Raw genomic sequence first — 27,555 nt, forward strand, 5'->3', positions numbered from 1 at the left:
CATCACCAAATTAACCCTGTTTGGTTAATTAAAGTTCAAACAAGTCAGAGATGCCCACTCCAAGGGTTAATTAATCACCACTACAATGGAAAACTCGCATCCAGGAAGTTCCGTAAGCCCGTGCGTTGGCCCAGGAGATGCCACCTCTGTGCAACACCGAGTTCCCCAGCTGCAGCCACACTCCTGCGGGCCTCAGGCAGCTCCTCATCCGTCGGGATTACCTACAAGACAGCAGAGAAGTAGGGGGGGGGACCAGAGCGGCCAGGTCTGGGGTCACCAGTACACAAGAGACCGGAACATGTGGGAACAGGTCTAGGGAAAGGCTGCAAGGAGGGTTTAGGGATCAGAGCATCTATCACATGAGGAGAGGTGGGATCATCCAGCCTGGAGGAGGTTGGGGGGATCACATCAGCATGTACGAGGACCTGGTGGGGGAAGAAAGAAGAATCCACCCAGTCCCTCCATGTCCTGTCACCGCCCAGTGACATTAGGGAACGGGCATGAACTGGAACGCAGCAAATCCCATTCAAGCATAAGAAAAAAACCTCAACAACTTTATTTCGCATGAGGGTGAACATGGAACAAGCTGCCCGCATGGACTGCGGAGTCTTCATCCTTGGAGACACTCAAAACCCAGCACGACACGGTCTGCTCCCCGCAGAAGGCTGGATTAGGCCATCTCCAGAGGTCCCTGCCACCTCAGCCATCCCAAGGATCCGCAACTCCAGAAGCCGGCTGCTTCTTCTCCCACTAAAAGCCTCTGGATGGCAGCACAAAGGTCATAGATAATGCCAGCCGGTATGACAGCGCTCTCTCTCCAGCCACAGAAATAAACCGCATTTTGGGAAAGCGCCATTTCCTAAGGCAAAAACACCCAGATTTCTCCCACGTAGCAGAAAAACAGTTTTCAGCAGAGTAAAGAGTTGATTCCACTTCTACAACGTATCACATCTTGTCTACATATTTGAGTTGAGCACCGCTTCCAGCCCTGCAATCCCTGCCTACCGCAAAGAACAGGCATTTACTTACATCTAAAGTTACCCTACAATTATCTGCGGCCCCAGGAGGGAGCATCTGGAGTTGCTTCTTCCAGAAAGCAGGAACATGACATATCCAGATGAATAACTCCCCTTCCCACCTGTGCTGCAGATCCTGCCATGCCACACACAGGTCACCAGACATCGCAAGGGGATGTCGGTGGTTTTATTTTCCAGCTTTGGGAAGCCTGTACGGTAACTCCAGAAAAAAAACCCACTCCATATTTCTAATTCTGTGATTATTCCGATCACTTCAAACCAGAGCTTCAGCAGGAGACTCTGCTGCCACCTTCTGAAATCGCTGTTACTGCAGGTGCCCCCAAAGCAAATAAAAATAACTTGTTCGCTCTCCCAAGTTATGTCATCAAACGAAGGGAAGGGTTTATTTTACAAAGAGTCAATTCCCCCCCTCACTCAGGGAGCATTGCTTGCAGCAAGCCTCAGGCTTCAGCTCGAGCTTCGCCTCCCCCACACGACATAAAAATGGGTTTCAACAAGAGAAACTAGAGCAGCCTGGTTGCCGTCAACGCAGACACAGCTTGCAGACCTCTGAGGCGCTTACAGCGCAGCAGCCCTGACTATAGTTGACTCAATATATATATACACAAATACATAAAACAGATATGCATATAGAGCACTCCCAGTTCAGTACCACAACCAGTAGATAATACAATCTAGCACTGTTTCACAGGATATATAAAGCCTTTTCATTAACCAACCATCTCATTTGCAGCCTGGATGGAGAACCAGAAGGGTAAATCAGCCCCCAAGCCTTGACGGGTGCCAGCAGACGAGAAGAGGAGGGTGATCTAAGCATGGGAGGGTGGCAGGAAGGCAGCGAGGCCATAGCAGCACTCCCCCAAGCCCTACACTCAGACAAAAAAAGAAGGGGTTTTTAGTGGAGAGAATCACAGACTGGTTTGGGTGGGAAGGGACCTTAAAGATCATCTCGTTCCACCCCCTGCCCTGGGCAGGGACACCTCCCACCACACCACGTTGCTCCAAGCCCCGTCCAACCTGCCCTTGAACCCCTCCAGGGATGGGGCAGCCACAGCTTCTCGGGGCAACCTGGGCCAGGGGCTCACCCCCCTCACAGTCAAGAATTTCTGCCTCACATCTCATCTCAATCTCCCCTCTGTCAGTGGAAAACCCTTCCCCCTCGTCCCATGGCTCCCCTCCCTGATCCAGAGTCCCTCCCCAGCTTTCCTGGAGCCCCTTGAGGGACCGGAAGGGGCTCCAAGGTCTCCCCGGAACCTTCTCTTCTCCAGGCTGAACCCCCCCCAGCTCTCTCAGCCTGTCCCCACAGCAGAGGGGCTCCATCCCCCTGCGAAGCAAGGCCCCAGCCCTCAGAGCTGCCACACCACCAGGAAGATGCTCAGTTCAGCCAGGACCGAGCCTGAAGCCACTCCAGTAAGGGGATGAGGCCTGGAGAAGCCAAGGGAGGCTCCAGACAACACCGGGAGGGCTCCAGGACCACAGGCCGCGGACCACAGAGGGCCCAGCCAGCCACAACCCCTAGGACGGGGCAGCCCCAGGCCCAAGGCTGACGGAGGACCCTTCTCCAGAGAGCACAGTCGTGCCTCGCGGCGGCGAGGAGCCCCGGGGACGCTTCGCTCTCACCTTCTTGCCTTTCTTGCCCTCCTCCTCCATGTCTCCGGCGGCGGCGGCCCGGGCCCCCCCCGGGGCATCCCCGCAGCGGCCGTGCTCTCCCGGCCTGTGTGCGCGGCGGAGCCCGGCCTCACTGCCCGGGAGCGGCCATAGAACCCGCCCAGGGCTCGGCCCCCGCTCCCAGCCCGCCCGGACCCGCCTCAGCCCCACCGACAACTTTTCAATCCTGCCGCCATCTTGGGCGGCGGCTTCCCGGCGTGCCCCGCGCGCGCGCCCGGAGGACTGACGTCAGTCCTCCCTGCCCGACGCACTGCGCGTGCGCTGGCCGCCAAGCCCACGACCTCTAGCCCCGCCCATCGCCCTAAGCCCCGCCCTCTATTGACCACGGCTTATGGGCGTGGCCCCGCCCACCACGTTGTCCCCGCCCACTCATCGGTCTGGCTCCGCCTCTTCGCGCATGCGCAGGCCTCCCACCCGCCGCCAGGCGGTGCTGTCCCGCGGCGCGCTGACGTCACACGCCGGCGTGAGCCCCGGCCCTCAGCCATGGCGGCGGCGGAGGCGGGTGGGGAAAGGCTGCGCGGCCCGGCCGCATCCGCCACCATCCGCCACCATCCGCCACCGGGGCCGATGCCGGGGACCGGGAGGGGAGCGGAACATGGCGGGGCGGGGCGAGGCGATGCGAGGCGCCTGCGGCACCGTTGGGCTCCGCCGCCGCTGTGAGGTGATGAGGGGCGCGGTGCATGCTGGGAAGGGTAGTCCTCCACGGGCCGCGTGGGGGGCCTTCACCGAGGGGGGACGGGGATCACCCCGTGGGATGTGTCCCCGGGGGGAACGGGGATCAGCGGGACGAGGGGGTGAGCTGCATGAGCCACCCCTCCCCTTCCTCCCCCGCAGGCCTTCCAGCGTGGGGGGGCCTGGGGTGGCCCCCGCCATTCCTACAGCGCTTGCCAGAGCAGCCCCGGGACGGTTTGAGGCCTCTCCCCGCCATTCCCGGGGAGGGGTTATAGAAATCCTGGACACGCCATGTCCGGGGGGAGATGAGGGATCCCTGGGGGAGCTCTGGCCCCGCTGATGCCATTCTCTCCCTCTCCCATTGCAGGCTCCGTGTCCGATGATCCCAGAGAGATGTAGGAAGCCGCCGGGAAGGAGGAGGTGGGTTCAAGGGGCCTGTCCTTGGGAGTTGTGTTCCACACTCCCCCTTGTCACCATAATTAGCTTAATTTTCTGTCATTAGCTCTGCTAAACACAGCCGCCAAGGCCTTGTCCTGTCATTAACCAGCAGGCGAGACTCTCGGGGCTGAAATCCCATGGGAGAGCTGTAATCTGGGAGCCTGGCGGGGCACGGAGAGCCGCGCAGCCCGATCCCTTTGTCCCAGTGGGGTTTATTTGGCCACCACCGACATGGTGGGGCCCCCATGGCACTTCCTTGCAGCAAGCCTTCCAGCGTGGGGGGGCCTGGGGTGGCCCCCGCCATTCCTACAGCGCTTGCCAGAGCAGCCCCGGGGCTGTTTGAGGCCTCTCCCCGCCATTCCCGGGGAGGGGTTATAGAAATCCCGGACACGCCATGTCCGAGGGGAGATGGGGGATCCCTGGGGGAGCTCCGGCTCCACTGGTGCTATTCTCTCCCTCTCCCGTTACAGGCTCCCTGTCCAATGATCCCAGAGAGATGTAGGAAGCCGCCGGGAAGGAGGAGGTGAGTTCAAGGGGCCTGTCCTTGGGAGTTGTGTTCCACACTCCCCCTTGTCACCATAATTAGCTTAATTTTCGGTCATTAGCTCTGCTAAACACAGCCGCCAAGGCCTTGTCCTGTCATTAACCAGCAGGCGAGTCTCTCGGGGCTGAAATCCCATGGGAGAGCTGTAATCTGGGAGCCTGGCGGGGCACGGAGAGCCGCGCAGCCCGATCCCTTTGTCCCAGTGGGGTTTATTTGGCCACCACCGACATGGTGGGGCCCCCATGGCACTTCCTTGCAGCAAGCCTTCCAGCGTGGGGGGGCCTGGGGTGGCCCCCGCCATTCCTACAGCGCTTGCCAGAGCAGCCCCGGGGCTGTTTGAGGCCTCTCCCCGCCATTCCTGGGGAGGGGTTATAGAAATCCCGGACACACCATGTCTGAGGGGAGATGGGGGATCCCTGGGGGAGCTCCGGCTCCACTGGTGCTATTCTCTCCCTCTCCCCTTACAGGCTCCCTGTCCGATGATCCTGGAGAGATGTAGGAAGCCGCCGGGAAGGAGGAGGTGAGTTCAAGGGGCCTGTCCTTGGGAGTTGTGTTCCACACTCCCCCTTGTCACCATAATTAGCTTAATTTTCGGTCATTAGCTCTGCTAAACACAGCCGCCAAGGCCTTGTCCCGTCATTAACCAGCAGGCGAGTCTCTCGGGGCTGAAATCCCATGGGAGAGCTGTAATCTGGGAGCCTGGCGGGGCACGGAGAGCCGCGCAGCCCGATCCCTTTGTCTCGGTGGGGTTTATTTGGCCACCACTGCTGGGGTTGGGTGCCCACAACGCTTCCTTGCCGCAAGCCTTCCAGCGTGGGGGGGCCTGGGGTGGCCCCCACCATTCCTACAGCGCTTGCCAGAGCAGCCCTGGGACGGTTTGAGGCCTCTCCCCGCCATTCCCGGGAGGGGTTATAGAAATCCCGGACACGCCATGTCTGAGGGGAGATGGGGGATCCCTGGGGGAGCTCCGGCTCCACTGATGCCATTCTCTCCCTCTCCCATTGCAGGCTCTGTGTCCGATGATCCCAGAGAGATGTAGGAAACCACCGGGAAGAAGGAGGTGGGTTCAAGGGGCCTGTCCTGTGAGGGTTGTGTTCCACACTCCCCCTTGTCACCATAATTGGCTTAATTTTCTGTCATTAGCTTTACTAAACGCAGCCGCAAAGGCCTTGTCCCGTCATTAACCAGCAGGCGGGTCTCTCGGGGCTGAAATCCCATGGGAGAGCTGTAATCTGGGAGGACGGTGGGACACGGAGAGCCGCGCAGCTCAATCCTTTTATCCCATTGGGATTTATTTGGCCACCACCAACATGGTGGGGCCCCCATGGCACTTCCTTGCAGCAAGCCTTCCAGCGTGGGGGGGCCTGGGGTGGCCCCCGCCATTCCTACAGCGCTTGCCAGAGCAGCCCTGGGACGGTTTGAGGCCTCTCCCCGCCATTCCCGGGGAGGGGTTATAGAAATCCCGGACACGCCATGTCCGAGGGGAGATGGGGGATCCCTGGGGGAGCTCCGGCTCCACTGGTGCTATTCTCTCCCTCTCCCATTGCAGGCTCCGTGTCCGATGATCCCAGAGAGATGTAGGAAACCACCGGGAAGAAGGAGGTGGGTTCAAGGGGCCTGTCCTGTGAGGGTTGTGTTCCACACTCCCCCTTGTCACCATAATTGGCTTAATTTTCTGTCATTAGCTTTACTAAACGCGGCCGCAAAGGCCTTGTCCCGTCATTAACCAGCAGGCGAGTCTCTCGGGGCTGAAATCCCATGGGAGAGCTGTAATCTGGGAGGACGGTGGGACACGGAGAGCCGCGCAGCTCAATCCTTTTATCCCATTGGGATTTATTTGGCCACCACCAACATGGTGGGGCCCCCATGGCACTTCCTTGCCGCAAGCCTTCCAGCGTGGGGGGGCCTGGGGTGGCCCCCGCCATTCCTACAGCGCTTGCCAGAGCAGCCCTGGGACGGTTTGAGGCCTCTCCCCGCCATTCCCGGGGAGGGGTTATAGAAATCCCGGACACGCCATGTCTCAGGGGAGATGGAGGCCCAGGCGACGTTCCCTGCCTCCTCCTCTGGCCTTACTGATGCCATTCTTTCCCTCTCCCATTGCAGGCTCCCTGTCCGATGATCTAGAGGGATGTAGGAAGCTGCTGTGAAGGAGAAGGTGGGTTCAATGGGGCTGTCCTGGCTACTTAATCTGGCTACTGCCATAAAAGACAATAAAAAAATGTTTCTGTAAATTCATTAGCAAGCAAAGGAGGGCTAAGGAGGATCTCCAAGCTCTGTGGGATGGGGTGGGAGACATCGTGAGAAAGGCCGAGGTATTAATTGCGTTCGGTGCCTTGGTCTTTACTAGTAGAATCACAGGCTGGTTTGGGTGGGAAGGGACCTTAAAGACCATCCAGTCCCATCCCCTGCCCTGGGCAGGGACACCTCCCACCAGCCCAGGTTGCTCCAAGCCCCGTCCAACCTGCCCTTGAACCCCTCCAGGGATGGGGCAGCCACAGCTCCTCGGGGCAACCTGGGCCAGGGGCTCACCCCCCTCACAGCAAACAATTTCTTCCCAATATCTCGCCTAAATCTCCCCTCTTTTAGTGGAAAACCCTTCCCCCTCGTCCCATGGCTCCCCTCCCTGCTCCAGGGTCCCTCCCCAGCTTTCCTGGAGTCCCTTGAGGGACTGGAAGGGGCTGGAAGGTCTCCCCGGAGCCTTCTCTTCTCCAGGCTGAACCCCCCCAGCTCTCTCAGCCTGTCCCCACAGCAGAGGGGCTCCAGCCCTCCCAGCATCTCCGGGGCCTCCTCTGGCCCCGCTCCAACAGCTCCGTGTCTCTCCTGTGCTGAGGCCCCGGAGCCGGAGGCAGCGCTGCAGGGGGAGCAGGGGGGGGGTCTCACGACTTCACGTTTTGCCTCCGTCTTTACTGGTAACACCAGTTGTCCTCCGGTTACCCAGTCCCTGAACTGGATGTCAAGGATGGGGAGCAGAAGGACCCCCCCATAATCCAGCCCGATCCCTTCATCCCAGCGGGATTTATTCACCCACCACCGACGTGATCTTCGTTTTTAGGTGAAAATCCGGCAAGATCGCACATTTTCGGCCCAACCGCTGGGAAAACCGTGTGGCAGCGCTCCGGAAAAGCTCACCGCGTTCCTTTTTCACTTGGTAAGGAGGTGTTTTTTTTGGTTACTGGGCTTTAGTGGGAATAATTTCTTGGTTAAAAACTGGAACTGGGAATACTGGTGAGTGCTGGTTTGCCTCGATAATGGCAAGTGGAGCTGTGAAATTTGTATCCTGGTGGTGAGGGGCTGTCGGCCAAGTCCTTCATTAACTCCCCACCTCGTTAGCACTGTAATCCTCATTATCTTAACGATCACCCCCCTTCTTTTCCAGCTGGATACCGGCACGGGGGTCCCCTCTCCGTTGATCCTCGCCTTGACTTGTCCTCCCAGATTTAAACTGGGGATACTGGGATGACAACGGGCAATTCTGGCATCTTAATAAACAATTTCCCGTTTTTCCAATAAATAGCTGGTTTCCCGGTGGGATTTTGTGGCATGGTGTGGAAATGGGGAAGGGGACACACAGTGACGGGTTTGGGGGACACCGCGATGTCCCCAGCGACCATCACCGCGGCGTCCCCCCCGGATGCAACCAGGCGCCGGATCGGCACCGGAGGGAAGTGACACCCCGTAACCACAAACCGGGGGACGGGGGCGCGGTGGCTTGAGGGTGATGCAGCCCCACGGCGCCTCTGCCCCACATGTCCCTCGCCCACCCTTCACCGTGGGGCTGGCTGCCGGCACGGTGATGGTCAACATCCACCCTGGGGGGCGTGAGGCGAAGTCCCCCACCCCACAAATGTATGTGTCCCCAGCCCCAGGGCCACCCAACCGTCACCCATGGGTGGTGGCGATGACACCGGGTCTTCTCCGCGCCTGCGCGGTGGCCTCGGCGGTCGTTGGCGGTGCAGGAAGCCGGTGAGGGGTGGGGGGAAGTGGGTGCGCGGCGGGCGCGGCATGGCGGAGCTGGAGGGTCCCGAATTCGGCAAAGCCGACTTTGTCCTGCTGGACGAGGTGACCATGGAGCAGTTCCTGGAGAACCTGCGCCTGCGGTACGGGGATGGGGCGCGGGGGACGCACCGGTGGGTGGGTGGGTGATGGCGGGGACACCCCGAGGTGGGTGCTGGCGGTTCCCGGTGCTGTGAGACGTCCCCCCCAGCATCGCCCACACGGCAGCCGGGACGTGGGTCCTGGCGTCGCGGTGATGGCGGGGACACCAGGGACCCCGTGTCCCTCAGGGGATGCGGAAGCGCCCGGTACCAAACCCCAGCTCTGCAGGAAGCATCTGGGCGGTGCCGCGCTGCCAGTGGGGGGAAACTGAGGCACACCTGCCCCCCGGAGCGGGTTGGGGGGCTGATGTGGGGAGGGGGGTGCACACTCGCGTGTCCCACCCGGGGGTCCCCCCGTGTTTCTTGCCCGCTCTGGCGCCTGCAGGTGCTGCCTGTAGGAAGAGCCACTCTCCCGCTGCCCCACGGCACCGCCCAGCCCCACGGTGCATGGCTCTGCCCCATAGCGCAGTTCTCGGGGAGGGCGGGTAAGCCCCGTGGAGAGCCCCATGGCTCTGCAGGGCGTGCATCCTGCCCCACGGCACATCACCCCACAGGATACCACCCTGACACACAGTACCTCACGCTGTCCCGCCCCATAGCTCAGCGCCCTGCAGGGCGTCACCCTGCCTGACAGCACAGCACCCCATGGACTGTGCATCCTGCCCCATGGCAGAGCATCCTGCAGGGTGCCCCCTCACCCCATAGCACAGCACCATCCCGCCCCACGGCACAGGGTGCCATCGTACCCCATGGCACAGCACCCTGCAGAGTGCCACCCCGCGGCACAGCACCCCACAGGGGGTCACCCCACTGCGCAGCACCATCCCGACCCGTGGCACAGGGTGCTGCCCCATGCCACAGCACCCCCCAAGGTGCCACCCTGCCCCACAGCACCATCCTGCCCCATGACATGGCGCTCTGCAGGGTGTCACCCCACGGCACAGCACCATCCTGCCCCATGGCACAGGGTGCCACCCCATTGCCCAGCACCCCGCAGGGTGTCACCCCGTGGCACAACACCCCGCAGGGCACCCTGCCTCATGTCACAGGGTGCCACGCCACAGCACAGCACCCCGCAGGGTGCCCCACCAGCCCCACAGCCCACCCCACGGCCACCCCTCCGCACAGGTTCTCGCAGGGCTGCATCTACACCTACATCGGCGAGGTGGTGGTGGCGGTGAACCCGTACCGGGCGCTGGCGCTGTACGGCCCACCAGCGGTGGAGCGCTACCGCGGCCGCGAGCTCTACGAGCGCCCGCCCCACCTCTTCGCCCTGGCCGACGCCGCCTACAAGGCCATGAAGCGCCGCGCCAAGGACACCTGCATCGTCATCTCTGGTAGGGACATGGCGGCGGTTGTGGGGCAGGTGGGGGGGGCGGGGGTGGGCACCCTCTGGCAGGTGCCCTTGCCCAGCCCCTGCCCTCCCTGCCAGGTGAGAGCGGGGCGGGCAAGACGGAGGCCAGCAAGTACATCATGCAGTACATCGCCGCCATCACCAACCCCACCCAGCGCGCCGAGGTGGAGAGGTGAGTCCAGCCCCACGGCGCTGGCGGGAGGGATGGGTGGTGGGGCACAGCCCTCATGGATCTGCCGTGGGTTGGGGGGGAGGGAGCCCCTGCCTGTGGGGTCAGGGTGAGGGGGAACAGGGTGCCCCATGCCTGTGGGGTGGAGCAACCAGGGGTGCTTCATGTCTGTGGGGTGGTTCTAGAGGGTCCTGGTGTGCCCCATGTCTATAGAGATGGTGGGGGAACCAGGGGTGCCCTGTGACCATGAGGTGACCCTGGGGTGCCCCACACCCATAGAGAAGGTCTGGGGCAACCAGGGGTGCCCCATGCCTATGGGGTGGTCCTGGGAGGCCCTGAGGTGCCCCGTGTCCATAGGGATGGCCTGGGGCAACCAGGGGTGCCCCATGCCTGTGGGGTGGTCCTGGGAGGCCCTGGGGTGCCCCATGTCCATAGGGATGGCCTGGGGCAACCAGGGGTGCCCCATGCCTGTGGGGTGGTCCTGGGAGGCCCTGGGGTGCCCCATGTCCATAGGGATGGTCTGGGGCAACCATGGGTGCCCCATGCCCATGGGGTGCTCCTGGAGGGTTCTGGGGTGCCCCATGCCCATAGGGATGATGTGGGGGGAACCGTGGGTGCCCTATGGGCCTAGAGGGTGATGAGGGGTGTCCCATGCCCATAGGGAAGGTTTGGGGAACCAGGGGTGCCCCATCCCTATGGGGTGGTTCTGGAGCGTCCTGGTGTGCCCCATGTCTATAGGGATGGTGGGGGAACCAGGGGTGCCCTGTGACCATGAGGTGACCCTGGGGTGCCCCACACCCATACAGAAGGTCTGGGGCAACCAGGGGTGCCCCATGCCTGTGGGGTGGTTCTGAAGGGTCCTGGGGTGGCCCATGTCTGTAGGGAAGGTATGGGGCGACTAGGGGTTCCCCATGCCCATGGGGTGGTCCTGGGAGGCCCTGGGGTGCCCCATGACCATAGGGAAGGTGTGGGGCAACCAGGGGTGCCCCATCCCGGTGGGGTGTTTCTGGAGGGTCCCCATGTCTATAGGGATGATGGGGGGACGAGGGTGGTCGTGGGGTGGCCCATACCCATAGAGAAGTTGTGGGGCACCCAGGGGTGCCCCATGCCCGTGGGGTGGTCCTGGGAGGCCCTAGGATGCCCTGTGCCTATAGGGATCGTGTAGGGTGACCAGGGGTGCCCCATGGACCTGTGGGGTAGTCCTGGGGTGTCCCACGCCCATGGGGAAGGTGTGGGGTGACCAAGGGTGCCCCATCCCTGTGGGGTGATCCTGGAGGGTCCTGGGGTGCCCTATGCCCATAAGGATGGTCCGGGGTGACATGGGGTGCCCCGTGCCCATGGGGTGGTCCTGGGTTGCCCCATGCCTGTGGGGTGCTCCTGGAGGGTCCTGGGGTGCCCCACATCCATAGGGATGGTGTAGGGTGACCAGGGGTTCCCCACGGACCTGTGGGGTGGCCCTGGGACGCCCAAGGGTGCCCCATGTCCAGAGGGGGGGTGTGAGGAGCTTGGGGCACCCCATGGCCGGACAGGGGTGGGGGGGGGGGGCCCAGGGGTGTCGTGTCCCGTGTCCATCGGTGAGGCTGCAGCCCTGCGGTGCCGTACCGTGCCATGCCGTGTCATGCCGTACCGTGCCATGCCAACGCCGTACTGTGCCATGCTATGCCGTACCGTGGCATGCCATGCTGGGCCATGCCAATGCCGTGCCGTGTCGTGCCGTACCGTGCCATGTCGTGCCATACCGTGGCATGCCGTGCCGTACCATGCCATGCTGTCCCATGCCAATGCCATGCCGTACCGTGGCGTGCCATGCTGTGCCATGCCATGCTGTACCATGCCAATGCCGTGCCGTGCTGTACCGTGCCATGGCATGCTGTGCCATGCCGTGCTGGGCCATGCCAATGCCGTGGCATGCCGTACCGTGGCGTGCCATGCTGTGCCATGCCATGCTGTACCATGCCAATGCCGTGCCATGCCATACCATACCGTGCCATGCCATGTTGTGCCATGCCGTACCATGCTAATGCCATACCGTGCCGTGCCATGCTGTACCATGCCATGCCGTGCTGTACCATGCCATGCCGTGCCGTACCGTGCCACGCCATACCGTGGTATACCATGCTGTACTGTGCCATGCCAATGCCGTGCCATGCCATACCATGCTATGCCGTGCCATGCCATGCCATGCCATACTGTGCCGTGCCTTGCCATACTGTGCCATGCCGTGCCGTGCCACCCAGGGTGAAGAACGTCCTGCTCAAGTCCAACTGTGTCCTGGAGGCCTTCGGCAACGCCAAAACCAACCGCAACGACAACTCCAGCCGCTTCGGCAAGTACATGGACATCAACTTCGACTTCAAGGGCGACCCCACCGGCGGCCACATCCACAACTACCTCCTGGAGAAGGTGCGGGGGTGCCGCGGGGGGGCACGGCCCGGGGGTGGGGCTGGTCCCACGTGGGCACCGCCCGGCACCCAGCCCCTGCTCCCTCTTCCAGTCCCGAATCCTCCAGCAGCAGCCGGGAGAGCGGAACTTCCACGCCTTCTACCAGGTGAACCAGGGGATGGGGTGGGGTGGGGTGGGATGGAGACAGGTGGGATGGGATGGGATGGGATAGATGGAATCTACGGGATGAGATGGGGATGGGATAAGAAGGTTGGGATGGGATGGATGGGATCTAGAGGATGGGATCTATAGGATGGGATGAGAAGGTTGGGATGGGATGGATGGGATCTAGAGGATGGGATGAGGATGAGATGAGGAGGTTGGGATGGGATGGATGGGATCTAGAGGATGGGATGAGGATAGGATAAGAAGGTTGGGATGGGATGGATGGGATCTACAGAGTGGGATGAGGATGGGATGAAAAGGTTGGGATGGGATCTACAGGGTGGGATGAGGATGGGATGAGAAGGTTGGGATGGGATGGGATCTATAGGATGGGATGAGAAGGTTGGGATGGGATGGATGGGATCTAGAGGATGGGATGAGGAGGTTAGGATGGGATGGGTGGGATCTACAGGATGGGATGTGGATGAGATGAGAAGGTTGGGATGGGATCTACAGGATGAGATGAGGATGGGATGGAAAGGATGGGATCTACAGGATGGGATGGGGATGGGATGAAAAGGTTTGGGGTGGGATAGGTGAGATCTATGGGATGGGGTGAGGTGGGATGGATGGGTTTGATGGGATGGGGACAGGATGAGATGAGTTGGGGATGCCGTGGGGATGGGATGGATGGGATCTATAGGATGAGATGGGGTTATGATGGGGATGGGACGGATGGGATGAGAAGGCTGGGATGGGATGGATGGGAACTATAGGATGAGATGGGGATAGGATGGGGACAAGATGGATGGGATGAGAAGGCTGGGATGGGATGAGGTGGGAAATACATGGGGATGGGATGGATGAGATCTATGGGATGGGATGGGTGGATTGGAGAGATGGGATCTATCGTATGGGATGAGATGGATGGGAGGGGAGGTGGGATCTATGGGATGAGATGGGGAAAGGATGGATGGGATGAAAAGATTGGGATGGGATGGATGGGAGATGAGATCTATGGGATGAGATGGGGACGGAATGGTTGGGTTGACATGGATGGGGTGGGGATGGGATGGATGGGATCTATGGGATGACATGGGGACGGGATGAATGGGATGAAAAAATTGGGGTGGGATGGATGGGATGGGAGATGGGATCTATGGAATGAGATGGGGACAGGATGGATGGGATGGATGGGATCTATGGGATGAGATGGGATGAAAAGGTTGGGATGGGATGGATGGGATGGGAGATGGGATCTATGGGATGAGATGGGGATGGGATGGATGGGTTGAGAAGGGCAGGATGGATGGGGTTGGGATGGGATGGGATTGGACAGGTGGGACGGATGGGATCTATGGGACGGGGTGCATGGGATAAATGGGATGGGGATGGATGGGAGATGGGGTGAGACAGGACAGGTCAGGCTGGATGGGGTGGGGTGGGATGGGGTGGGACAGGACAGTATGTGACAAGGCAGGGGGGGGACAGCCCGTCACCAGACGGGCCGGGTGGGGGACACCCCGCACCCCCGCGGTGCTGACGCCCCCCACCCCCCCACCCCGTAGCTGCTGCTGGGAGCTCCGCCGGCGCTGCTGGCCGCGCTGCACCTCTGCCGGGACCCCGGCGCCTACCGCTACACCCAGGAGGGCGCCCGGAGCAGCGTGAGTGGGGCTGGGGGTGGGTGGGGAGCAGGGGTTGGGGGGGGGGGGATGTGACCCGGGGGTCCCGGGGTGGGTCTCGGCCCCTCACGTGTCTCCCCCCCAACCCCCGACCCTGTCCCCAGGCCTGCGGGGACGACGCGGGCGGTTACCGGGCGGTGGAGGAGGCGATGACCGTCATCGGCTTCTCCCCGGAGGAGATGGGCTCCGTGCGCCGCATCCTGGCCGCCATCCTGCACCTGGTGAGACCCACCCCCCCCAACACCAGTATGGCCCCCCCACACACCAGTATGGCACCCCCCCGCACCAGTATGTGTCCCCCCACACCAGTATGGCACCCCCGCACACCAGTATGGCAACCCCCTACACCAGTACGGACCCCCCCCACACCAGTACAGAGCCCCCCACACCAGTATGTGTCCCCCCACACCAGTATGGCCCCCCCGCACACCAGTACGGACCCCCCACCACCAGTATGGCCTCCCCACGCACCAGTACGAACCCCCACACACACCGGTATGGGCCCCCTGCACACCAGTACGAACCCCCACCACCAGTATGGGCCCCCGCCCCCACCAGTACAGACTCCCCCAACAGCAGTATGGCCCCCCCCCCCGCACACCAGTACAGACACCCCCGACACCAATATAGCCCCAGTTAGACCAGTATGCCCCCCCACACGCACACCAGTATGGTTCTGGGCATACACATACAGACCAGTATGGCCCCAGTTAGACCAGTATGCCCCCCCACAAGCACACCAGTGTGGTTCTGGGCATACACATACAGACCAGTATGGCCCCAGTTAGACCAGTATGGCCCACACACACACACCAGTGTGGTTCTGGGCATACACATACAGACCAGTACAGCCCCCTCCACACCAGTACAGCCCCCTCCACACCAGTACAGCTCCCAGGCACCAATACGGGCCCCTGTGCACCAGTACACCCTCCCCCACGCACCAGTATGTACCCAGGCAAACCAGTATGGTTCCCCCCACACCAGTATGGTTCTGGGCAAACCAGTAGAGCCTTCCCCCGCCAGTACAGCCCCGTCACACCAGTATGGCCCTGGGCAAACCAGTATAGCCCAATGCAAACCAGCACAGCCCAGTACAGCCCAATGCAAACCAGTATGGCCCAGCTTAGCCCAGTGCAACCCAGTATAGCTCAATGCAAACCAGTATAGCTCAATGCAAACCAGTATCGCCCAGCACAGCCCAGTGCAAACCAGTATAGCCCAATGCAAAACAGCACAGCCCAGCTCAACCCCATGCAAACCAGTACAACCCAACATTGCCCAATGCAAACCAGTATGGCCCAGCAAAGCCCAGCACAGTGCAGCCCAGTTCAAACCAGTATGGCCCAGTGCAAACCAGTACAGCCCAATGCAAACCAGTATGGCCCAGCACGGCCCTGTGCAAACCAGTACAGCCCAATACAAACCAGTATGGCCCAGCAAAGCCCAGCACAGCCCAGTGCAAACCAGTACAGCCCAATACAAACCAGTATGGCCCAGGAAAGCCGAGCACAGCCCAGTTCAAACCAGTATGGCCCAGCAAAGCCCAGCACAGCCCAGTGGAAACCAGTACAGCCCAATACAAACCAGTATGGCCCAGGAAAGCCGAGCACAGCCTAGTGCAAACCAGTATAGCCGCATGCAAACCAGTATAGCCAAATGCAAACCAGTATGGCCCAGCACAGCCCAGTGCGGCCGTGCCCAGCACAGCCCAATGCAAACCAATATAGCCCAGTGCAAACCAGTATAGCCCAATGCAAACCAGTACAGCCCATTTCAAACCTGATAGTATAGCCCAGTGAAAACCACTGTGGCCCAGCACAGATTAGGATGGCCCAGCCAATTCCAGTTCAGCCCAGTGCAAACCAGTATGGCCCAGCAAAGCCCAGTATAGCCCAGTGCAAACCAGTATGGCCCAGCAAAGCCCAACACAGCCCAGTGCAAACCAGTACAGCCCAATACAAGCCAGTAGAGCCCTGTATGTCCCAGCCCGGGGTGTGGGAGGGTCTGGTGCCAGGACACCCCAGCCCCTTTCCGGAGGCCCCTGGGTGTCCCCCCAACCTTCATCCTCCAACGTGTCGTGCCGGGGCCCCCCCAGGGCAACGTCAGGTTCTTGGCGGAGGGCGAGATGGCGGCGGTGGAGGACGAGGCGCAGCTTTCGGCGCTGGCCGAGCTGACGGCCACGGCCCCGGACAACCTGCGCCAGGCGCTCCTGACCCGCACCGTGGCGGCTGGCGGCGGGGAGGTGATTGAGAAGGGCCACAGTCCCAAGGAGGCCGCCTACGCCCGGGACGCCTGCGCCAAGGTAGGGAGGGGACGTGGGGTGATGGGTCCTCCACCCAGCACCCCTTGGGTGCCCACCAGCCTGGTGTCCCCAGGCCATCTACGAGCGGCTCTTCTGCTGGATCGTGGGGCGCATCAACGCCGGCATCGCTGCCCGCGGCTATGATGCCCGCCTGCACGGCAAGAGCACCGTCATCGGCGTCCTCGACATCTACGGCTTCGAGATCTTCGACACCAACAGGTGACCTGGCCCGAGGGTGGGGTGGGGGGGACACCTGGAGGGGGTCCAACAGGACTTGGGAGGGACATGGCGGGGGGATTGGGGATGGGAAGGACATGCGGAAGGGACAAGGAGATAGCTGGGAGGGACACCTGGAAGGGACAGGGGTTGGGGGATGCATGGGGGGAACGGGGGCCCGGGAGGGACACACGGAGGTGACAGGACCTGGGAGGGACACGTGGAGAGGATGGGATCCAGGAGGGACACATGGAGGGGACAGGGGTTGAGAAGGATGCGTGGAGGTGATGGGACCCATGAGGGACATGTAGCAGGAGGAGGATACCCAAGGGACACATGGAGGGGACAGGACCTGGGAAGGACACATGGAAGGGTTGGGGCTTGTGAGGGACACATAGCAGGGGGAGGAAGCCCAAGGGACATGTGGAGGTGACGGGACCTGGGAAGGACACAGGGAAGGGATGGGACCCAGGAGAGGACCCATGGAGGGGACAGGACCCCAGAGGGACACATGGAGGGGACAGGGCTTGGGAGGGACGCATAGCAGGAGAGGAATCCCAAGGGACATGTAGAGGGGACAAGACCTAGGAGGGACACGTGAAGGAGATGAGACCCAGGAGAGATAGGACTGTGAGGGACAGATGGAGGTGACAGGACCAGGAGGGAGACGTGGAGGAGTTGGGGTTTGTGAGGGACACGTAGCAGGAGGAGGATGCTCAAGGGACACATGGAGGGGACAGGACATGGGAGATGCACATGAAGGGGATGGGACCCACGAGGGACAGGACCACAGGGAACCCATGGAGGGACGGGAGCTGGAGGACCAGGACTATGTGGCTCGGGGGACCGGGTGGCAGGGCAGGGTGGGCAGGGGACATGGTGTGAGGCCGGGTGGCGGTGGCCGCCCTGACCTCCTGTCCACAGCTTCGAGCAGTTCTGCATCAACTACTGCAACGAGAAGCTGCAGCAGCTCTTCATCGAGCTGATCCTGCGGCAGGAACAGGCCGAGTACCAGCGGGAGGGCATCGCCTGGCAGAGCGTGAGGAACATGGGGACAGGGGGGACGTGGGGACAGGGGGGCATCGCCTGGCAGAGCGTGAGGAACATGGGGACAGGGGGGCCATGGGGACAGGGGGGCATCGCCTGGCAGAGCGTGAGGAACATGGGGACAGGGGGGATGTGGGGACAGGGGGGCATCGCCTGGCAGAGCGTGAGGAACATGGGGACAGGGGGGCCATGGGGACAGGGGGGCATCGCCTGGCAGAGCGTGAGGAACATGGGGACAGGGGGGCCATGGGGACAGGGGGGCATCGCCTGGCAGAGCGTGAGGAACATGGGGACAGGGGGGCCATGGGGACAGGGGGGCATCGCCTGGCAGAGCGTGAGGAACATGGGGACAGGGGGGACATGGGGACAGGGGGGCATCGCCTGGCAGAGCGTGAGGGGCAGGGGGGACAGGGGGGACGTGGGGACAGGGGGGCATTGCCTGGCAGAGCGTAAGGAACGTGGGGACAGGGGGGACATGGGGACAGGGGGGCATCGCCTGGCAGAGCGTGAGGAACGTGGGGACGGGGGACGTGGGGACAGGGGGGCATCGCCTGGCAGAGCGTGAGGGGCAGGGGGACAGGGGGGACATGGGGACAGGGGGGCATCGCCTGGCAGAGCGTGAGGGGCAGAGGGGACTTGGGGGGGGAACGGGGGGGACATGGGGGGGACACAGGGGCATCGCTTAGCAGAGTGTGAGGGGCTCGGGGGGGACAGGGGGGACATGGCAGGGCACAGGGGCATCATCTGGCAGAACCTGGGGGGACAGTGGGACAGGGGAACACAGAGGGGACATGGGGGACATTGCCGGGGGGACAGGGGGACAAGGGTGGCATCACCTGGCAGAGTGTGGGGGGCTTGGAGGGGGGGACATGGCCGGGGGGGGGCGGTCATCTGGCAGAGCATGAAGGGCACGGGAGGACACGGAGGGGACGTGGGGCATCGCCTGGCAGAGGGTGAGCGGCTCGGGGGGGGACGTGGTGGGGACATGGACGCTGTCACCTGGCATGGCTGGATTTGGGGTGCCCGAGGGCGAGGAGGGGGGGTCAATTCAGAGTGCCCCCCCCCAACCCCCCCAGATCGAGTACTTCAGCAACGAGCCCATCGTGGAGCTGGTGGAGCAGCCGCACCGCGGCATCCTGGCGCTGCTGGACGAGGCCTGCCTGGCCGCGGGGACCGTCACCGACCCCCTCTTCCTCGCCTCCATGGACGCCCGCCTCGGCCGCCACCCCCACTACACCAGCCGCAAGGTGCTTCTGGGGGGGATCCGGGAGGGCCGGGGCCGGGGGGGGGTGGTCCACGGGCCGGGGACTGACACCCCTCTGCTCCCCAGCTCTGCCCCACGGACAAGACCATGGAGTTTGACCGGGACTTCCGCATCAAGCACTACGCTGGAGATGTCACGTGAGGGGGGCGTTGGGGGGCTGTGGGTGTCATCAGGCGGCCGTGGGGCCGTGGGGCACCACGAAGGACTTTGGGAGAGCACAGGGGCCTTGGGGGGGCCACTGGGGACCATGGAGCTGTAGGGCTCTTGGGGGGTCTAGGGTTGACCATGGGGCCTTGGAGATCCACGGGTGACCATGTGGGAGCATGGAGGAGGGTCTTGAGGGACTGTGGGAGGTGATTTGGGGTCATGGGAGACCATCAGGCTGTGGGGATCATGGGGGGAACCATGGGGGACTGATGGGGGGTCAGTGGGGCCATGGGAGTGTGGGTGGCCATCAGGGACTATGGACATCCATGGGTGGCCCATGGGGTTGCAGTGGGGCCATGGGAGAACTGTGGGGCCCATGAAGGACCTTGGGAGGGCAAGGGGGGCCACTTGGGACCATGGGGCTGTAGGGGCTCTTGGCAGGTCTAGGGTTGACCATGGGGCCTTGTAGATCATGGGGGACCATGTGGGAGCATGGAGGAGGGTCTTGAGGGACTATGGGAGGTAGTTTGGGGTCATGGGGGACCATCAGGCTGTGGGGATCATGGGGGGAACCATGGGGGACTGATGGGGGGTCAGTGGGGCCATGGGAGTGTGGGTGGCCATCAGTGACTATGGTCATGCATGGGTGGCCATGGCGTTGCAGTGGAGTCATGGAAGAACTGTGGGGCCATGAAGGACCTTGGGAGGGCATGGGGGACCATGGGGGGCTACTTGGGACCATGGAGGGCCATGGGGGCTCCTTAGGCAACTATGCGTAGCCTTGGTTGACCGTGGGGCTTTGAGGACCCATGGGAGATTGTGGGGAGCCATTTAGGACCGTGGGAGGCCATTTGGGGGACCATTGGGGTCCATGGGGTCTGGGAGGTCCCCAGAGGCCACGTGCAGCAGGACGGGCTATGTAGGACATGCCATGCCGTACCCTGGGGACAGTGGGGACAGGGTCGGGGGACTCTTGTGTCCATGAGCACTGAACCCTGCAGTCCCCTGGCCTCCATGGGTGCCCCCAGGGCCACCTTCGGGGCCACATGTCACCTCTGCATGGAGCTGGGTGCCCTCGACAGCCCCTGTCCCACCATGGGGAGGAAGGACTGTCCCGACATCTGGGTCCCTCAAGGTGCTGCTCCCCCCAGAACACCCCAGGGCGGCCGAAGGAGCCCCCCAACGTGGTGTCCCCGTCCCTCAGGTACTCGGTGGAGGGTTTCCTGGACAAGAACAAGGACACGCTCTTCCAGGACTTCAAACGGCTCCTCTACAACAGGTTGGGGACACGTGGGACACAGCTGGGGGGCTGGTGGCACAGGCGTGGGGCGGGAGCGGGGTGCCCGATGCTGCCAGCCCCACGCCAATGCTGTCCCCAGCGCGGACCCCGTGCTGCGTGCCATGTGGCCCGACGGCGAGCAGAGCATCACCGAGGTCACCAAGCGCCCGCTGACCACCGGCACGCTCTTCAAGAACTCCATCGTGGCCCTGGTGGAGAATCTCGCCTCCAAGGTAGGGGACCGGGGACAGCCGGACATGTCCCCGTGCCACCCTGGCATGTCCCTGCACCTTGACATGTCCCCAGGCCAGTTGGGCACGTCCCCAACCCATCTTGGTGTGTCCCCTTGGCAGCTGGGCATGACCTCAAGCCATGTGGGTGTGCCCCTGAGCCAGGCAGACGTGTCCCCAAGCCAGCTAGGCATGTCCCCAAGCCAACCTGGCATGTCCCCAAGCCAGCCAAGATGTCCTTGAGACAGCCTGGCATGCCCCTGTGCCAGCCTGGCATGTCCCCAAGCCAGCCAAGCCTGTCCCCGAGCCAGCCTGGCATGTCCCCGAGCCAATCAAGATGTCCTTGAACAAGCCTGGCATGTCCCCAAGCCAGCCAAGGTGTCCTTGAGCCAGCCTGGCATGTCCCCAAGCCAGCCAAGCCTGTCCCCGAGCCAGCCTGGCATGTCCCCGAGCCAATCAAGATGTCCTTGAACAAGCCTGGCATGTCCCCAAGCCAGCCAAGGTGTCCTTGAGCCAGCCTGGCATGTCCCCAAGCCAGCCAAGCCTGTCCCCGAGCCAGCCTGGCATGTCCCCAAGCCAACCAAGATGTCCTTGAACCAGCCTGGCATGTCCCCAAGCCAGCCAAGGTGTCCTTGAGTCAACCTGGGATGTCCCTAAGCCAGCCAAGATGTCTCTGTGCCAGCCTGGCATGTCCCCAGCCAGCCAAGATGTACTTGAGCCAGCCTGGCATGTCCCCAAGCCAGCCAAGCCTGTCCCCGAGCCAGCCTGGCATGTCACCAAGCCAAGCAAGATGTCCTTGAACCAGCCTGGCATGTCCCCAAGCCAGCCAAAATGTCCTTGAGTCAACCTGGCATGTCCCTAAGCCAGCCAAGATGTCTCTGTGCCAGCCGGGCATGTCCCCAGCCAACCAAGATGTCCTTGAGCCAGCCTGGCGTGTCCCTGTGCCAGCCTGGCACGTCCCCAGCAAGCCAAGATGTCTTTGAGCAGTCTTGGCACATCCCCAAGCGAGCCAAGGTGTCCTTGAGCCAGCCTGGCACGTCCCTGTGCCAGCCTGGCGTGTCCCCAAGCGAGCCAAGATGCCCCAGTGCTAGCCAGACATGTCCCCAAGCCCCTGAGCCCTCCTGTCCCGGTGCGGTCCCACCCTGCGTACCCGGAGCCCCCCATCCCAGGACAACCGTGTGCTCGGTGCCGCTGGCGGGTGTCACCGCGATGCCACCCTCTCCGTGTCCCCGCAGGAGCCCTACTACGTGCGCTGCATCAAACCCAACGACCAGAAGTCGCCGACGCTCTTCGACGAGGAGCGCTGCCGCCACCAGGTCTCCTACCTGGGGCTGCTGGAGAACGTCCGGGTGCGCCGCGCCGGCTTCGCCTACCGCCAGCCCTACCACCGCTTCCTCCTGCGGTACGGCCCGCGCTCCGCGTCCCCCTCCCCGGGGACCCCCCGGCACCCCCTCCCCACGCCCCCTCACCCCCCTCTGCCCCCCAGGTACAAGATGACCTGCGAGTACACCTGGCCCAACCACCTGATGGCCAGCGACCGGGAGGCCACGCAAGCCCTCCTGGAGCAGCACGGCTTCCAGGATGACGTGGCTTACGGCCACACCAAGGTCTTCATCCGCACGCCCCGCACCCTCTTCTGCCTCGAGCAGGAGCGGGCGCAGCTCATCCCCATCATCGTCCTGCTGCTGCAGAAGGTGGGCACGTGCGGCACGAGCTGGCTGGGTCTCAGCTCCGCTGGAGTGACACGGGGTCGGGGGGACGCCCCTGCTGCCCGGATGGGTAGCGGTGACAGGGCGAGCGGGCACAGGGAGCTGCTGGCGCTGGGGGGCGTGGAGAGGGGCAGCAGGCTGCTCTGGGCACGGTGTGGGGCAGGGTGTGGGGCACAGGGTGGGGAACAGGTCGGTGGAGAGCATGAGCTTGGTGTGGGCAAAGCATGGCGTGGGGCATGGTGTAGGGCATGCTGTGGGGCAAGGGATAGGGCATGGGGCATGGCATGGGGTGTGCTGTGGGGCACAGGGCATGGCATGGGTTGTGACACGGGACACGGGGCATGGCATGGGGCATGCTGTGGGGCAGGTCACGGAGCGTGCTGTGGGGCAGGGCACCAGGCAGGGCCTGGGGCAAAGCACGGGGCCATGGTGTGGGGCATAGTGTGGAGCAGGGCATGGAGCATGGCATAGGGCACCCTGTGGGGCTGGGCACGGGACATGGTGTGGGGCGTGATGTGGGGCAGGGCATAGGGCATGCTGTGGGGCAGGGCATGGGGTGGGACGTAGGACGTGCTGTGGGGTGTGATGTGGGGCAGGGCACAGGGCATGCTGTGGGGCAAGGCATGGGGTGTGACATGGAGCAGGGCACGGGGCATGCTGTGGGGCAGGGCATGGGGTGGGACATGGGACATGGCATGGGGTGGGACATGGGGCGTGGCATGGGGCGTGATGTGGGGCACGGCATGGGGTGTGAGGTGGGGCAGGGCACGGGACAGAGAAGAGGGCACTGCATGAGGCTCAGCATGGCATGGGACCCCACGTGGGGCAGGCTGTGGGGCAGGCTGTGGGGCAGGCTATGGGGCAGGATGCAGGGCTGGCACAGGGCACAACGCAGGACGTTCCTTCCGAGCCGGGCACGGGCCGCAATGGGGAGCTTTGGGGTGGGGAGAGCAGCATTTTGGGGGCGCCACGGTGCCGGGCGCCCAAACCCTGGTGCCCCGGCCGCGCTCCGGGGGGGCGGATCTATGGGGCAGCGCCCGCCCTGACCCCCCCCCGGCGTCGGACAGGCCTGGCGCGGCGCCCTGGCACGCCGGCGCTGCCGTTACCTGCGCGCTGCCTACACCATCATGGCGTACTACAAGCGGCACAAGGTGAAGGCGTATCTGCGGGAGCTCCTGCGACGCTTCCAGGCCGTCCGCACCCTCCCGGATTACGGCAAAAGCGTGGCCTGGCCGGAGCCGCCGGCCGTGCTGGCGCGCTTCCAGGAGGCCAGCCAGCGCCTCTTCCGCAGGTACCCACACGCATCCCGCTCCGCTCCCGCCGGGGGATGGGGAGGTGGGATGCGGGACGTGGATGTGGGACGTGGATGGGGATGTGGGACAGGAATGGGGACGTGGGATATGGGATGGAGGTGGGGAGGTGGGATGGGGATGTGGGATGTGGGACGTGGGACGGGGATGGGGACATGGGATGTGGGACAGGGAATGGGGGCGTGGGATATGGGACGGGGATGGGGATGTGGGATGTGGGACAGGGATGGGGACGTGGGACGTGGGATGGGGACGCGGGATGAGGATAGGGACATGGGATTTGGGGTGGGGATGGGGAGGTGGGATGTGGGACGGGGATGGGGACATGGGATGTGGGACATGGACGTGGATGTGGGACAGGAATGGGGACATGGGATATGGGAAGGGGATGGGGAGGTGGGATGTGGGACGTGGGATGGGGACATGGGACAGGGATGGGGACATGGGATGTGGGTTGTGGACATGGATGTGGGACAGGAATGGGGATCTGGGACATGGGACGGGGATGGGGACATGGGACAGGGATGGGGACATGGGACGGGGATGTGGGACGTGGATGTGGGACAGGAATGGGGACATGGGATATGGGACGGGGATGGGGAGATGGGATGTGAGACGTGGGACAGGGATGGGGAGGTGGGATACGGGACGTGGGATGTGGGACAGGGACATGGACGTGAGATGGGGGTGTGGTACAGGGATGGGGACATGGGACGTGGAATGGGAACATTGGATGGGGATGCGGGTTGGGAATGTGGGACAGGGATGTGGGATGGGGATGTGGATGCGGGATGGGGACATGGGACAGGGACATGGGACTGGGACAGGGACATGGGACTGGAATGTGGGTCGAGGATGTGGGACGGGGATGTGGGACAGAGACACGGGATGGGAATATGGCACAGGGATGTGCGACAAAAACATGGGATGGGGACAGAGACGTTGGGAATGTCAGACAGGGAGGTGGAATGGGAACACGGGATGGGGACAGGGATGTGAGATGGGGACATCGGGATATGGGATGAGGATGCGGGACAGGGATGGGGATGTGAACATGGGACATGGATGCAGGACAGGGACGTGGGACGGGGACACAGGATGGGGACGTGGAACAGGGACATGGGACTGGGATGTGGGACAGGGATGTGGGGCTGTGGACATGGGACGGTGACGTGAGGGCGCCGTGTCCCCCCCGCCGCAGGTGGCGAGCGCGGCAGATCGTCAAGAAGATCCCGCCCTCAGAGATGGGGCAGATCCGGGCCAAGGTGGCCGCCATGGAGGCGCTGGAGGGGCTGCGGAAGGACTGGGGCTGCCAGCGCAGCTGGGTGCGGGATTACCTCTCCTCGGTAAGGGCTGGCGACGGATTCAGGGTGTCCCATGGCGCGTCCCCGGGTGTCACCTCCCACAAGGTGTCACCCCGTCCCCACGTCCCGGCTCCCCACAGCCCAGCGAGAACCCGGGACTGGCCCTGCCCTTCGCCCGCCGCCTCCAGACCCTCAAGGACAAGGTGCATTTCGGCTCCGTCCTCTTCTCCTGCCACGTCCGCAAGGTGAGGGGGGAGGTCCTGCCTGGCCACCGCATCTGTGTCACCCTCCCCCCCTGGCGTGTCCCCTCACTTGTCCCTATCCCCACAGATCAACCGTTTCGGTAAGAGCCGGGACCGGGCCATCCTCGTGACGGACCAGCACCTCTACAAGCTGGACCCCCGGCAGCAGTACCGGGTGATGCGGGCACTGCCCCTCAGCACCGTGAGTGTCCCCAGCCCCACCGATGTCCCCAGGGTATGGGAGGGGCAAGGCCACCCCCTACACCCTGGCCTTGATCAGGGGGACACAGGTGTCCCGGCTGCCCCACTCCCACCCGGAGGTTGGAGACCCCTCCGTGGTCCCCATGGCCACACACCGGGGCCGTCCGCGTTGTCACGGTGAAGTCCCCTGAGACAGAGGTGTGATGCTGTCCCCACCACGCTGTCCCCACCCTGCTGTCCCCACCCCGCTGGCTGTGCCATGACATCCATGCCATGACATCCCCACTCTGCTGTCCCCACCACGCTAGCTGTGCCATGCTCTTCGCACTACGCTGTCCCTACCACGTTGTCCGTGGCACGTTGTCCCCACCATGCTGTCCCCACCACACTGGCTGTGCCATGCTGTCCCCACCACGTTGGCCATGGCACGTTGCACCCACCGTGCTGTTCCCATTACATTGTCCCCACCACGCTGGCCATGCCACGCTGTCCCCACTATGTTGGCCATGTCACTTTGAACCCACCATGCTGTCCCCACCATGCTGTTCCCACTATGTTGTCCCCACCACACTGGCTGTGCCACGCTGTCCCCACCGCTGTCCCCACCACATTGTCCCCACCATGCTGTTCCCACCACACCGGCCGTGTCATGTTGAGCCCACCATGCTGTTCCCACTACATTGTCCCCACCATGCTGGCCATGCCATGCTGTCCCCGCTGTGTTGTCCCCACCATGCTGTCCCCACCATGCTGACCGTGTCACGCTGTCCCCACCACACTAGCCCCACCACGCTGGCCATGCCATGCTCTCCCCACCACACTGGCCGTGGTGCCTTGGCCGTGGTCCCTTGGCCACGCCACGCTGGCCGTGCCGTGGCCCTGAGCCCCCAGCGCAACCGTGGCCACAGCGGTGACATCCAGACGTCCCCGCAGGTGACGGGGCTGAGCGTGACGAGCTGCCGGGCGCAGCTGGTGGTCTTCCACACCCAGAGCCAGGAGGACCTGGCCGTGTGCCTGCACAAGACGCAGCCGGCGGGGGACAACCGGGTGGGCGAGCTGGTGGGCGTCCTCCTGGAGCACTGCCGAGCGTGAGTTGGCGGGGGGGGGGGGGGGCGGGGCTAAGGATTTGGGGGAGGGGTCCCAGCACCCCACGACCCCCCCCATTGATGGCAAGATGTTGTAGGACCAAGCGGGAGCTGCAGATCCGCGTCTCTGACTGCATCCAGCTGAGCCTACGCGGGCGCCGGCGGCTGCTGACGGTGGAGACGCGGCCGGACGCGGCCACCCCCGATTTCGGCAAGAGCCGCGACGGTTTCGTGCTTTACTGGCCCGGGAGATGAGGAGTTGGGGGGCCGCCGCTCCGTCACCCCCCCCAGCCACATCCTGCCTGCCCCACTGGCCTCTCTTCAGGACCCCGTGCCCCACTGCAGTCCCGTGACCCCCAACCGTGTGTCCCCATGTCCCCCCGGGACAATGCCAAAGCCTCTGTGTGCACTGGGAATAAAGAGCTGGATGGGACCCCCAGGCATGGCTGGGACCTTCGGGTCCCCCAGCAGCCCCAGATGGGGCTGGGGTCCCCCCAAAAACTGCCCCACAGTCTGGGTTCCTACTAGCTGGGGGGCAGGGGGGACCCAGATCGGATGCAGTGGGGCTGGGATGGGGTGGGGGCATGGCTGGAGGTGGGGTGGGAATGGAGTGGTGGAGGTGGGAGGGATGGAGGGATGGAGGGATGGGATGGGGTGGGGTGGAATCTGTGGGGTGGGATGGGGTGAGATGGATGGGGTGGGATCTATGGGGTGGGATGGGGTGAGATGGATGGGATGGGATCAGATAGGATGGGATGAATGGATGGGATGGGATCGCTGGGATGGGGTAGGCTGGGTTGGGATGGTCGAATCGGATGGGGTCTATGGGCTGGGCTGGGATCTATGGGATGAGGTGAGGTGGATGGACGGGATGGGACAGGATCAGTTGGGATGGGATGAACAAGTGGGATGGGATGAATGGATGGGATCTCTGGGATGGAGCAGGCTGGGTTGAGATGGTTGAATCGGATGGGATCTATAGATTGGGCTGGGATCTGTGGGATGGGGTGA

General features: G+C 63.3%; 2 protein-coding genes, 1 long non-coding RNA gene and 6 other non-coding genes across 17 annotated transcripts in view; 8 read left to right on the forward strand and 1 right to left on the reverse strand.

Moving 5' to 3' along the window:
- Positions 1 to 2,902, reverse strand: part of CCM2 (CCM2 scaffold protein) — a 41,648-nt gene extending 38,746 nt beyond the window's left edge. The window contains 1 exon segment of the mRNA XM_054192048.1: positions 2,658 to 2,902. Coding sequence (XP_054048023.1) covers positions 2,658 to 2,687 — 30 coding nt within the window. The 5' untranslated portion in view covers positions 2,688 to 2,902.
- A 247-nt stretch (positions 2,903 to 3,149) lies between these two features.
- Positions 3,150 to 7,870, forward strand: LOC128905666 (uncharacterized). 9 transcript variants are annotated; one of them, XR_008464930.1, is made up of 7 exons: positions 3,150 to 3,366; positions 3,745 to 3,797; positions 4,286 to 4,338; positions 4,827 to 4,879; positions 6,463 to 6,514; positions 7,412 to 7,507; positions 7,736 to 7,870. It is a non-coding gene; the product is annotated as an uncharacterized LOC128905666 (long non-coding RNA). The 9 variants fall into 9 exon arrangements; XR_008464929.1 differs by having other exon boundaries at positions 3,151 to 3,366; positions 3,745 to 3,772; positions 4,318 to 4,338; XR_008464932.1 differs by having other exon boundaries at positions 3,366 to 3,397; positions 3,745 to 3,772; positions 4,318 to 4,338.
- On the forward strand, positions 3,534 to 3,667 carry LOC128906424 (small nucleolar RNA SNORA9). Its single transcript, XR_008465168.1, has one exon. It is a non-coding gene; the product is annotated as a small nucleolar RNA SNORA9 (small nucleolar RNA).
- On the forward strand, positions 4,075 to 4,208 carry LOC128906422 (small nucleolar RNA SNORA9). The gene has a single exon (XR_008465166.1). It is a non-coding gene; the product is annotated as a small nucleolar RNA SNORA9 (small nucleolar RNA).
- Positions 4,616 to 4,749, forward strand: LOC128906423 (small nucleolar RNA SNORA9). The gene has a single exon (XR_008465167.1). It is a non-coding gene; the product is annotated as a small nucleolar RNA SNORA9 (small nucleolar RNA).
- LOC128906425 (small nucleolar RNA SNORA9) lies at positions 5,157 to 5,289 on the forward strand. The gene has a single exon (XR_008465169.1). It is a non-coding gene; the product is annotated as a small nucleolar RNA SNORA9 (small nucleolar RNA).
- LOC128906420 (small nucleolar RNA SNORA9) lies at positions 5,698 to 5,831 on the forward strand. The gene has a single exon (XR_008465164.1). It is a non-coding gene; the product is annotated as a small nucleolar RNA SNORA9 (small nucleolar RNA).
- On the forward strand, positions 6,240 to 6,373 carry LOC128906421 (small nucleolar RNA SNORA9). Its single transcript, XR_008465165.1, has one exon. It is a non-coding gene; the product is annotated as a small nucleolar RNA SNORA9 (small nucleolar RNA).
- Positions 7,871 to 8,337: 467 nt separating the features above from the next.
- On the forward strand, positions 8,338 to 26,988 carry MYO1G (myosin IG). The gene is made up of 22 exons (XM_054192043.1): positions 8,338 to 8,456; positions 9,582 to 9,790; positions 9,886 to 9,979; positions 12,214 to 12,379; positions 12,471 to 12,524; positions 14,092 to 14,187; positions 14,310 to 14,426; positions 16,304 to 16,510; positions 16,584 to 16,729; positions 17,651 to 17,765; positions 18,850 to 19,020; positions 19,104 to 19,174; positions 20,389 to 20,463; positions 20,564 to 20,696; positions 21,929 to 22,095; positions 22,180 to 22,387; positions 23,470 to 23,693; positions 24,914 to 25,058; positions 25,157 to 25,261; positions 25,347 to 25,460; positions 26,393 to 26,547; positions 26,643 to 26,988. Exons 1-22 carry the CDS (start codon positions 8,362 to 8,364, stop codon positions 26,797 to 26,799), a joined length of 3,024 nt encoding a protein of 1,007 aa, XP_054048018.1. The 5' UTR covers positions 8,338 to 8,361; the 3' UTR covers positions 26,800 to 26,988.
- The last annotated feature ends 567 nt before the right edge of the window (positions 26,989 to 27,555 follow it).

Source organism: Rissa tridactyla, chromosome 2, assembly GCF_028500815.1.
Source record: "Rissa tridactyla isolate bRisTri1 chromosome 2, bRisTri1.patW.cur.20221130, whole genome shotgun sequence".
NCBI lineage: Eukaryota > Metazoa > Chordata > Aves > Charadriiformes > Laridae > Rissa > Rissa tridactyla.

Bases quoted from the DNA above. Each gene is read 5' to 3' on its own strand.
- MYO1G (XM_054192043.1), top strand. From the start codon at position 8,362: ATGGCGGAGCTGGAGGGTCCCGAATTCGGCAAAGCCGACTTTGTCCTG. The intron at 14,188-14,309 runs GTGAGTGGGGCT...CCCTGTCCCCAG, and splicing joins AGGAGGGCGCCCGGAGCAGC to GCCTGCGGGGACGACGCGGG. The intron at 23,694-24,913 runs GTACCCACACGC...CCCCCGCCGCAG, and splicing joins AGCCAGCGCCTCTTCCGCAG to GTGGCGAGCGCGGCAGATCG.